The 12,727-nt window shown below is 41.1% G+C and overlaps 1 protein-coding gene across 3 annotated transcripts in view; it reads right to left on the minus strand.

The window, feature by feature from the left end:
- The window catches only part of clcn1b (chloride channel, voltage-sensitive 1b), a 34,123-nt gene that overhangs the window by 10,755 nt on the left and 10,641 nt on the right, over window positions 1–12,727 (minus strand). For 2 of the 3 annotated variants that reach the window (XM_008431474.3, XM_017309599.2), the window contains exons 2-7: window positions 5,744–5,969; window positions 4,643–4,774; window positions 4,383–4,511; window positions 4,106–4,239; window positions 3,668–3,745; window positions 479–557 (exon numbers count right to left, since the gene is read on the minus strand). In XM_008431474.3, coding sequence (XP_008429696.2) covers window positions 479–557; window positions 3,668–3,745; window positions 4,106–4,239; window positions 4,383–4,511; window positions 4,643–4,774; window positions 5,744–5,969 — 778 coding nt within the window. Of the gene's footprint in view, window positions 1–478; window positions 558–2,022; window positions 2,102–3,667; window positions 3,746–4,105; window positions 4,240–4,382; window positions 4,512–4,642; window positions 4,775–5,743; window positions 5,970–12,727 lie in introns of all 3 variants that reach the window. The other variant, XM_017309600.2, reaches the window with a different exon arrangement.

The raw sequence follows: 12,727 nt of genomic DNA on the forward strand, positions 1-12,727 counted from the left end.
TTAAAAAGCTACATTATATGAGTTCGAAGGAATTTCTCCGCTGTGCCTGCTGCTGCTAGCATGTGCTTGTTCTAAATGAAAATTAGCACTTTCTTCTTTGATTTCCAATGATTCACTTCCTGCTAAAGCGCCCCCCTGTGGTTGAAGAAAAATCCACAGAAAAGCCTCACCGGGCTATATAAGCCGCATTGTTCAAAGTGTGGGGAAAAAGTAGCAGCTATTTAATGAACTTCCAAACAATTACATTAACTTCCTTTAAATTACATATATATATATATATATATATTTTTTTTTTTTTTACCATATGAGCTTTGTGTTCAGAATCTAAAGGAGTTTTTGCTGTTTTTATGGCTTTTCTTATTGACACATTTCAGATGTACCTGAAATGTGCTGAAAGAAATCTTGTTTCTTTCAGCACAAAGAAACAAGATTGGCGAGACGGTTCAGAACGAGTGACAGAGTGAAGTTTGTACAGTACCTCCCAGTGGAGTGCCGAAACAGCATCCCACCCCCACGGCACAGCCGACAGTCAGTATATCTGTGTAACCATATGGGTTCTACTGACACAGAAAACAGAGGGAGAGGAGGGAGGTAAAGAGGTGAGACAGGGATGAAAGCCCAGAGATGATACGGGGAGAAAATTAGGATGACAGTTGGAAGTAAGACAGGACAGTAAGTTGGAGGGGAAAAGGAATAAAAGATCAAGGTGGAGAGAACAGGATGGAGAACCACAGGGGGGGGTGGGAGGAGAACAATGACAGTGAGGGAGCAAAATGGAAGAAAGGGAATAAATAATGCTCACTATAGTGTGATAAAAGCTGACAGGGAGAGGAAACAAAGCAGCAAAAAAAGATATAAAGAAAAGGATGCGCAGCGTTTAGAAAAACTGTGTCAAATGACGACATCGCCTTCGGATTTGGGTCCATGCAACAAACAGCAGACTTGAAACACTTCAAATCATCGTGATCAACATTGGATTAAACAAAAACTTATATTTTCATTGTTTAAGCATGAAAAACAGTCATGAGAAAAACCACACACACTGTTGCTGCTTCCTTAAGAGAGGAAGTATCAGACAGGTGGAGCTAAACGATCACCAGCAGCAGCCAGCTTCTCATCAGAGCAGAAGTTTTGGCAGTTTGCTAGTCTGTAGGGTTCAGCTGGGTGTTTACACAATGCCAAGGCGGGAAGATATCAACAATGACCTAATGAAGCAAGTGTTACTGCCTGAGTAACCGAGAGCATCTGTTTCCAGACTACTTGAAATTTATAATTCAACAGTCAGAAAGGCTCAGAAACCGAAAGCTCCAGTCCTACATGCCTCATTTAACATCTACATCATAACAAATACAAAACACTTCCTGGTAAGGATTAAAAAAAAAATACTGAAAGCTAAGAAACATTTGGGAAAGTAAAGTTGTTTTTTTTTTCCTCTAACATGAAAAAATTATTGCTGGTACAAGCTGAGATTTTTCCATTAAAGTTTTGTTGGCCATACAAATATATCTCCCTTATTAATTACTTATTCTTACAGTTATTAGTAGTAATCTCATAAAATTCCCCTATAAATAATTTTTTATCTACAGCAAAACCAGACAAAAATCACATATTCTCAAAAGGCCTGCAGTGACGGTTCTAGTGCCTGGAGAAATGTAAACAAAGGCAGCTAGTGCGCTTGCTATCAGGAGGTCGCCATTGTATTTGATAATCAATACACCTGGCTATTGTTTGCAGTTTGGGTTTAAGTTGGCAGCTGCTTGCATGCATGAGTTTACACATTATGTACGAGGTGGTATGCATTTAGAGTAATTTATTTAGAGAAAACCAGAGTCACACACTTCCAAAAGTGTTACAGTGAAATGTTCAGAGCTATTACTGATTAAAGAGGTTAAACTTTTCATTTGTTCTGTGCCATGTTTACAGAGGAAGACAGAGGTCAAATATCTTATCTGAGCTTCAGATGTTTCTTCAGGGGAGCAAAGCTGTCCGCAGACTCATATCTGATTGGCTGGTGAGACTTGCCTCCTATAGGAGCAGCAAAACAGGTGGCCACTCCCACCGCACACGCACACACCAGCAGGTCCTTGTTATGGATGTCACTCTGGGTTTAGGCGTAACACAAGCGAGCAGGGGCGAGCCAGAACCAGGAGAGTGGGGGGGAGAGGGAGACGGGGACACGGGAGATCACTGTTAATACACATGCCAGACATTATGGTCACACTATTAATACAGACACAAACACAGGCGAAGTGTGAGAGAGACAATCAAAACAAAGGCAAACTGGAAGGGGAAAGCAGGAGGTGGGCAGGACAAAACACACACAAACACGGAAAATCAATTACAGGTTTCCCATTTTAAGCTCGCTGGTCAGTCTGAAGGAAACTCGAGGCAGCAACAAAGAGCTGCAACAATCTCTTATGACTGCTGACTGCATCTCTTGAAATAAACCTTGGTTAAAAGATGCAACGATTCCTGTTCCATTATTTCTAGAAAACTTTATGAGTTCAATTCAAAACTTTACACACATTTAATTAATATTTGGTAACATTGCCTTTAAACTTTAAACTGTATGACCTGCGTCAAACATTTTGGGTTTCCTTCCAAAGTAGCTTCTCACAATAACTTGCTGGTAATTTCAGATTCGAGTCAGATTTATGGTCAAGTTTCTGTAGGAATAAGTCCACAACTTTGGTCACTTAAAAACATTGTCTTTGTTGTCTTTTACTAAGTAGTTAGTGGGATGCTTAGGCTTATATGTTGGAATATTGCTGTAATATTTTTTACATATGTCCTTTCCTTGTGATGACATCTATTTTGTGAAGTGCACCAGTTCTTCCTGCAGCAAAAAACTCAAACAACATGATGCTCCTACCCATGTAATTCACATTTGGATGTTGTCCCCAGGCATGCAAGCTTCCCTCTCGTTTTCCCCGAATTTAAAGATGATCATTAGGACTAATCTTTCAGGTTAATGTCATCAAGCCACAGGAGAAAGTCAGTGTCTTTGTGCCAATTGCTTCATCCTTACTGAACCCATATGTGTAACTGTATACTTGTTGCGTTCACAAACAGTTTTTTTTTTACAGATTCAAGAACAGACTCTTCAGTGGGAACCCTGTAACTTTAATGATGATAAAAACACAAACAATACAGAAAACTACAGTGCCTAGCAAAAGCATTGAAAACCCTCGACTCTTTGCACATTTTGTCACATTAAATTTAAGATTAAGATTAAACTTTATGGTATTTTATTAGCATTTTTGGTGGTAAATCAACACAAAGTCAATAAGTGTGAAGCAGAAAGAATATGAAGTGTGCACCATCGTGTTTAGGAATAGTTGGCTCAAGCTTTCCACTTGTAGCTTCTTGCTTATGGGCCAAAAAATTGAACATAAGCAAGCAAACATGCATGCCACATTTTTCAAATGAAAAAACATGTTTCTCATATTCCTTCTGCTTCAGACTTTGGTCCATCACATGAAATCCACATAAACCAAAAATCAGTCTGTGGCGGTAACCTGACAAAATGAAAAAAAGTTCAAGAAGTATGAATGCTTTTGCAAAGCACCGTACAAACCCGGCGTTCCTCATCTAATTTGGTATTTTGACTATTTTTCAATAAACTCTCTGATCATAGTGCAGTTTCTTGGCCGGGGCTTCAGCTTACCTCGTACACTCCAGAGAAAATGGACATGAATCGACTCAGCACCGCCGCACAGATACTGGCTATGTGGACAAACGGACCCTGGAGGTGAAGAGAGCACATCAGAGTTACTGGACGGACTTTCACACAGACCAGTTTCAGTGAAACAAGAGGATCCAGACTGGTATCAGAGCAGATAAATCAGTGAGTAATTGCTGGATGTGACAGCTGTCCCACTACTGTAATGGAGAAAATGAATGTACTCCGTTGAATAATTTGCCTCGGTCCCGTGAGGCGAGGAAGTGAGGGGAAACATGACAGAAGTTGATTTATTACTCACAGGCTGAAGTGAAAGAGCAGATAGAGCAGCAGAGAAAGACATGACTACAGGATGATCTATAATAGATGTGTGGTGACAGAGCAATCTTGAAGGTAAAGAGGTTAAGAAGTGGGTCTGTTAACCTCTTTGCCCACTGGCATCCCGCTGCCGAGAGCAGCAGTCAGGCCGATGACTTTAGCTATGAAGGCTTTGAGGGTCAGGTACTCTTTCAGGACTACGCCTCTCAGGATGGTTTTGAGCTCTGGGATGCCAGAACCTGCCAACGAAACACAGAAAACACCAAACGGTGAACAGACTACTGCAGCTACGTCTGTAAAAGCAAAGCTACGTTTTCGCTAACTTCAAACGGCGAGACAAATGGAGACAGAGAAGAGATAGAGAGAGACGGCGAGAGCTAACCGATGGCCTGAGGGGAAACCAGATGACAGAAGAGCGACGCAAAAACGACGAGGATTATGGGATATGTAACCCAGGCGAGGTACTGCAGCGGCACATTGCCCTTAAGTTCTCCATGTATCCATTTGTAGGCTTTAACACAAAAGAAAAGCAACGACATGTGAGAATAAACATGGTAAATATCTGCTGCAGCACAATGAAACCATTATGAAAATACAGATTGAATAAATAATAATCATGAGAGTAAATGTGACCAGGGATACCTTGTAGACTCTTGGCACTGGCGTAGTCCATGCTCCAGCTGACCAGAGCCATAGTCAGACCCAGAAGGATCAAAAATATCCAGTCCTCCCCCATCTTCGTCACAATATACCGCCTCACTCGAGCCAAGCAGTCTGGGTCAGAGACATGAAATTATTCAGTCACATTCAAATCTACCGCAAGCATAAACTGATTAGATTACAATTTTGGTAATTGGATCTAAAAAGGGACACCGAGATGATTTTAACATTGAACCTGAAATAATCTGAGTTGTTTGCAAGCTTAGGAAATCTTACAGAAAGCATAAAATACAAACTAAAGAATGAAAAAGCGTAAATATTAAGACGTCAAATTTCATTTTGTTGAACCCGAAGCAAGACGTTTAGGTTCTCATCATCTGCTCATCTTTAGTTTACAAAAAAAACAAAAAAAAACTGAGGAACTCCAAATGAAAATCTGACTTGTTCTCCCTGTTTTTAGCTCCATCCATCTTCTCACCATCTCTGACCAGCTTCTCCGTCTTTTCTGGAGAAGAGTATCAACACAGCATGATGCTGCCACCACCATGTTTCACCCTGGAGACGGTGTGTTCATGGGGATGTGCGGTCATAATTTTCCAAGACATCTTTCCTGCCTGAAACCATCAACATCTACAACAACTCTTTGTAGAGCCTTGGGTAATACGAGTAACAATTATATTTAATTGACTGCACAGTATTTATTTTATTTGAACTGAAATGAATTCAAAAGCACATTTTAATTCACTGATTCAAACTGTACATTGAGTGATGTACAGCCGTGCATTTTGTTTTCCATCCTCCTGACGGTGTCGGCTCCTCGCAGTCATCCTGATCTCGGTGGCTTAAAATTCTACCTCCAGTCCTGCTGGTATTAAAGTTCTGTATCACGTTTTATGAGCTTATCGTGTGGCATGTAAAATCATAATGTGCAAAGCATTCAGAAACCGATGCTGTACAATAATCTCTCTGTCGCGGCAGAGCTGTGCGATTAAAGAACTTTGCTTTCACCAAAAACAGACGGAAAAAAACGAAAGCGACGACAACGAGGCTGCAGGTGTGGGAAAAGCCGCCGGCGTTGCTCACCCTGGCATTTGGAGTAGGGCTGAGGCTTCTTGGTGGAGGAGTTGTGGCTTTGATGCGACTCCAAGATGGCAGGGTTCTGATGGAGGTGATGCCGCCGGCCGAGGCCTCTGCGGCCCGTGGCTGAGGTGTTTTCCCCGGCTTGTCTTCTCCATTGTCTCTCTGTCAGCAGGCGGGCGGCCTCCCGTCGGGCGAAGTTTCCAAGCTGCTCCCTGTACTCCCCGTACAGCTGCAACGCAGGGGCAAGACCGAGGGTCACTGAGGAACAAAAAGCACTGCCACGGAAACCTTCTGTTTGCAGAAAACAGTACGCAGCAGTAAAAAAAAAAAAAAAAAAGTTGGGTGAAATCCACAAGCCAGGGGGAAACGGTTTTGGAGAGGAATAAAAGGAGATCTGCTAGTGTGAATCCTGGGATTACAAGAAAGAGATGTGAATTTTGTGCCTTGTGTGTAAAGGGATACACATCAGCCTGAATACCTTGACAGACAAAAATAGACAAATATGGCATGGAGAGTGGAAAAACCCCTCCCTGAGTGGAGGAAGAGGCTGAACAAGAGCCCGAGGAGGAGATCCTGGAGGAGAAAACACATGCCACATCTCCTTCTTCCGACTGCGCGCCTGCTTTAGCGCCTACGACCGCAGGGCCTGGCACACACGCCGGGGCCAGAAAACACGACACCTTGCGATCGGTTTGCAGAGCACTCGTTAAAATCGTAGGAGCCGTAAAACGCTGCAGAGGCTCCGAGCTGCAACCAAACCCCTGCAGATCACATGCATCCCACCACTCAAGCTAAAAAATCATAAGGAGGGCTGGCTGCCACGCATTTCTGTCTCATGTTCACACAGGAAAGGAGAGCTGACACATCCAAGCACGAGGCCCTGCAGGATGCACTCTCAGCTTCCAAGCACATAATTTCCCGATGAAGTCGCAATATGGAGGTAGACGGACAATCTGCGAGCTCATCTGCTGGGAGAAGTTTCAGCCTGATGGGGACAAGTTGTTGTTTTTTTTGTTTTTTAGGAAAGATTTTCTTCTGATTTTCTTCCTTTAACAAACAGCCCCACTGTGATGACTGACTCACTACAACCACATGACAAAGTGACTAATATAGAAGTTTATAATTAATACATGAATGCACCACATAGCAGGTGGCCATGCAGTTACTGCCGCAGGCTTTTGAAGCCTCTAAATCGTCTAGCGAGTTATTTTAAATCTCGTTAAACACCACAAATCACAAACTGTAATTCGGAACATCAGCTGCATCCCTGACAGGATATTAGACTTGTCCTCATAAAAAAAAAAAAAAAATTTACTTACACAAGACCCGAAACTAGAAATCTCAGTTTTACTTTGGATGTTTTCAATCGTTTTGAAGTCCGGATGCCTTCGGAGTGAAAGCGGTAAACATTTCACAAGGATGCATTTGAAATGAGCTCAGGAGTTTGTTCAGTGGACAGAAAATGAAAGATTGAACGTCGTTCATCATTTTTGGATCTGGTTTTTATTTCAGTTTTTTGTTTGGTCTCGTTTTAAATCAGACTAAATGTCTTCATTTTAGATTAGTTAGGATTAACAGAAGTTGTTTCTGTATGCGAGATGCCAGAAATATCAGGAGACATTCTGGAACAGATATCAAAACAATCTTTAAGCAAACTCGGAAACCCAGATGATGAGCTCTGGAATTTCTGATTAATTAATGATTAATTCTCTTCATTTGGGTAAACTGAAGGCCCTATGCGGATGTATTGTAAGGATATATTGTTCCCTGGTATAAAATCTACAGAAACCAGACAAGATATCAGTAGTGAATGTCCTTGGGTACAATCTCCAAGTGCATTCAGCAGTTTAAATGCAGTATAAACACCATGGGAATGTCCAGCTGTCTCACAGAAATGAAAGTGTTTTAGTAGAAAATGTGAGAATCAGTCCCAGAACAAAATCGAAAGACCTTGTGAAGATGCTAAGCTGAAGCCGGCCAGAGTAAGAGTGATTCTCCACAGTGAAATAAGGGAAATATGTGTTGCACCAACATGAGCTGAGAGGAAATAGCAACAAAGCAACAAGGAAAAGACAAGCTAGTTTCTGAACTCACTCTGGCACAATGACTTCATGTTGTTGGGCATGTCCTGTCCCAAAGTGTCTGACTATCATGTCCAAAATGGAAAAAAAACCCCATAAATGCCAGATTTTATGCAGACCAAAAAAAAAATGAAATCTAAGATCAAAAATGTTATAATAGTTGAACAACAATCTTTTCTCAGGAAGGAGTTAGCACTGAGAAATAATAAAGTAATTTTAATATCTAATTTAACTATGGAGATTTTTATTTTATTTTTACATAAAAGTCATTAGATAAATGTAAAAATGAGTGTTTTTAAAAAAAGAGTCGGAAAAAGACCATTTAGCCCCTTTCAGGGCGAATAAAAGTAATCAAATAAAGTCAGCCTCCGTCTGCATGGAGCCTCTGGTCGTGGCGGTTTTTACCTGTTCTTCATCAGTTGTCTTCAGCATGATGTGGCAGCAGCTCTGGTGCTGTCCTGTCTCTCATCACACTCTGCAGACGAGCTCACCACCACCAACACTGATATGCTACACATTAACATGGGAACGCTAATCCATCAACATCATCAAACAGCTGCTGGCACCAGGCGCCGCCGAAACCAGGGACAGTGACAACAGGAACCTGCAGGACGAAGAACTACCGGCTGAACATTTTACCTCCTGCTCTGAAACAATGGAAAGCAGGCTGCAGAATGCTCTCGCATTTTGTTGGGTTTTCGTTGGGGAAGTAGTTTATGGTGGAGCTTCACAGCCAGCTGGTTTTGAATCTATGCAACAGATTTGGGCCCTTTTTAAAGAAGTTTGTTGTTCTCTAAAAATCTGATAAAGGCTCATTGAGCTCTTCGCCAATTCATACTTCCTCTTGTACAATGAAGGTACAGGGTTGCAATTTCATACATAAACGACTGCAAATCAGTTTGTTTTTCATGGTAGTTGAGCCTTTTGATGAATTATGGAGAGCTCTCATATAATTCAGTTTTAAGTGTGCTCTTTTTTTCTCTAATCTTTATGCAACACCTGTTCCTGTTTAACTGATCTCTTTCTGATCCCTTGTACATGTTTCAAGTTTTGAGCCCTTCTTTAGAGGACAGCATAATCATGTGTTGGAGTGGCGTAGTCAAAGTTCAGAACTAAATACAATTGAGAATCTGCGACCAAACGTCAAAACTTGCGTTCACATTGACGTGCTCTCCGTTCAGCCTGACTCAGCTCGGAGAAAACTTTCAGCTTTTCAACGAGCAAAACTGACCTGCTGGCGAAACCGTGCTATTTTCCTTCCTTTTCACAATAGAAGCCCAGTCTGTGTTCAGCTATCTCATAAAATCCCATTCAAATACACCAAAGTTTGTGCTTGTTACAAGCCAAAGCATAAAATGAGTTCACTGAATGTGAATACTTTTACCAGGCAGCGGAAGACGGTGAACAAATGAGCCGGTGACAGCGTGAGAAGGCCGCCGCAGTCAGGATTTATTCCCGTCTGGTCACTTTGCTTTCTCTCAGCCTTGTGTGCTCGTTGTGTCAGCGTTTGACCTTGTAGGCTCATTGCACAGTGAAAAACACAGGGCCCTGAGTTGATATCAGTGATTCAGTAACCATTTTGTCTAAATTGTTCTCCCACGTCACAGCGATGTTGCAACAGTTTTCTTTGGCTCTCACAACCTCAAAATAAAGTCTCTCTTCTCAGTCATCTCCCTTCACGTATTTGTTTCACCACAATATATATATATATATATATTTGTCATAGTACCCCCAAGAATTTAAAACTACTTTCACCCCTGCATATGAGGGAATCTTGTATCTTGTAAAATCTGGTAGCTCTTGAATTGCTACAAAATAAAGCTGTATTGCTCACTGGCTGCAATGTTGACACCTTGAGATGCTATGAGACCTAAATTCTGAACATCATGGCATCCCAGTTTTCCATGTCTGGCATATAACCATTCGTTTTAGCTTTTAAACTGGTTCTATTGATCCTGTGTCCAGACAGGGATAACCTGTATCAGCATCATGACCTGCTTGTTCTGAAGATCCTGCAGCTCCTCACCCTGCCTCTCATACTGATAGGAGGAACCACAGAGCTCTGTTAATTTAAAGCTCATCTTCTGAAGTTGGGATATTTTTCCTCCAACAGGTTCCAGAGGAATCACCTCAAACCAGATGTTGGACTGGATTTTATTTCAATGTCATTTGTGAATGTTAGAGCCTCATTTTCAACAGTGGAGCTATAAAGGTTGAAAAAGGTTATTATTTTGGAGAAAATCTCATCAACATCAACATTTCCACTAAATAAGAGGCAAAACAAATTTGTTTGATAAAGGAAAAGCCTCTCAGACTCTGAGCTCAAAGCACCAAACTATTTTTTTATATCAGACAATTTAATTTCACAGAATTATCGCGGTAGAAGCCATTTGTTTGTTAAATACTTAATGAAACATATTTACAGTGTTTGATGTTTGTTGTAAATGACGTATACTCACAAAGAACGAGGTAATTAGTCCAAGTTTGTCGTTTATTGAACGTTCAGAAACTACAGCGGCTGTGATGAGCCACAGCAAAATAAAAAAAAGTTAAAACAACCCGAACAGGTGATCAACTCTAAACCACTCGCACCTTTTTACTCTCCATCTCTCTGTCATTCAAGCACACCCGTTGCCATGGCAACCTCCTGTGCTCCACAAGCCAACCCTAATCTTGGGTCGTTACAATATTAGGTTTGCAGGCTTGATATTTATTTTGCGATTATTAATAAGCGCTCCCCCGAACACAGCGGTGGTTGATTAGTTAATTTTAAACTCCTGCTCTGCTCGTTATTTTGATAATGGAACCGAAATGCACAGAATTGCACAACACCATATTAAAACAATAATCACTGAGATTATTATTGTTGTTGGGTCATTAATTTGAGCACATTTTGTTTATTTTGTTGTTGTTGTTCTTTAATAAAATTACGAACGTTTTGATAAAGGAGCCAGAGGAGGACGTTCTGGTCTCGCCGTCCTGGTGGCATTCAGTTTGTCACCTAATGCCGTGATCGACTCAAAACCTTACACGATCGACATATTGCACCGCTGCTCTAGCAAAGCACAAACAGTTCAGAAACAATATGAAATGAGAAAAAAGCTATTTATTAACTGATTAAATCGTGTTTTAGATTGTTCTTGAAAAACTAATCAGTCACGGCTGATTAGTGGGTGAACTCACGGCTGCACGGTGAATCCATTGATTTTTTTACAGCAGACAGCCGCTCCTCTTGAGGGTACTGCGTACCCCCGCTAAATCTTTTAGGGGTACGCAGTACCCTGACGTACCCCCTTATTTTCACCCCTGCTCATATGTTGTTGTGGTTTTAATTATTTCTCCCTTGAATTTCTCTGAGGAAACACCAAGGCAGCCAGGCGTATCTGCTCACCTCAGACATTTGGACATCTCATTAGAAGCTTAGAGTGAAAAAAAAACTTTTACAGGAAATGAACTGCTTTGGTTGTGTTTTTGGCAAGCCTAATTAGTGATAGAAAATTAAATATCATGCACCATTCCCCTTAGGCTTACTTATAAATAAAGGAAAAGTTTGAAACAATCTCGGAGTGTTTGTTTTGCTGCCAAGCAATCGGATTTTTCCTAACATCTTTATAGGTCTTTCTCACTGATTTTCCAGTCAATCTTTGCATCTGATCATGACAGAATATAGTGCAGTGTGAGCTTAAAACATGAGGAAAGTCAACAGCTGGATGAAAACACAAACCAAACAATAAAGAAGAAGAAAGATGAAAACAACAGAAAACATTTAGCAAAGACGTTGCACAGATAAATCAGCCTTCAGTTCTGCAACCAATTTTTCAATCAAATATGTCCTTATCTGAGAGAATACAACAAATCAAAACAGGAGTTTTCTTATTTTAAAGGAAAAATTAGAAAATTGATGGACATAGAAATAAGATGGTTCTGCCCCTCATGGCAGCAACTCATAGAGAGAACAAGAAGTCTGATAACGTTCAGAGCCGTGTTCCCCTCTGAACACGGCTCTGAATCTGTCCAGATCAGATCAATTGGATGGTCCTCAGTTCCCATCACTGTCGTCTGCAGGGTCCAACTGTCCAATCACAGTGCATTGACACACCTTCAACCACAGTAATAGAACGTTCTGCGGATGCTGGTAGGAAGTGATGCTTGTTTTAATTTCCTCAGAAAATGCCCAGCGGCGACCATCCAGTGTGTTTTATGCAAAAATGCCATTTTCATTTTCGCTCCTATAGATTTGAGAAGCCAAACAAATTATGCCTAAAGCTCAAGACCAAATGTTTGATGATGTAATTTAAATATTTTTTTTTCTTTTTTTTGAGTTTACTATTGGTCAGATTTACATGTTCAGAGCAATAAATTAGACTGCCACTGAAAGGTTCATTTAATTAATTGACTTAACTACAGAAACTCGTCTACAGATGCATTACAGATTTCAAGTTCTTATGAAAACTAGATTGTTTCATAAGAGCAGTAACCGTGGGGCTCTACTGTGTGTTGGGGAAATCCAGATTGGTTTAATACCGGTCTGCCCTGCTGGTTCTGACGTTTCTCCTCTTTCGCTTGCGATGCTGCAGTGGGGTTTGGATCAGTAAAATATGCTGCATTACTGGCCAGCAAACCCACTGACCACTGTGGTCTTTAAAGCAGGTGTTGGTACGCTTGGAAGGGTGGAGGTGCTGTTGGAAACGTAAATCAGCATCAAAGCTTTAAGCGGCTTTGACCTTGGAGTCAGTAAAACACTAACAGATGTTTTGCCTCCTTAATTCATCAATGACTGTAGAAACGTCACACTGAACCTCATGCAACTCGAATTTTGTGCCTCTGTGGTTGTGATGTGAGCATTGTGGGCCTCCACTTAGGATCCAAAGCCATCGAGTAACACAAACTAAAATAACAACAACAG

The sequence above is a fragment of the Poecilia reticulata genome, chromosome 16, assembly GCF_904066995.2.
Source record: "Poecilia reticulata chromosome 16, P_reticulata-male-v2, whole genome shotgun sequence".
Lineage (NCBI taxonomy): Eukaryota > Metazoa > Chordata > Actinopteri > Cyprinodontiformes > Poeciliidae > Poecilia > Poecilia reticulata.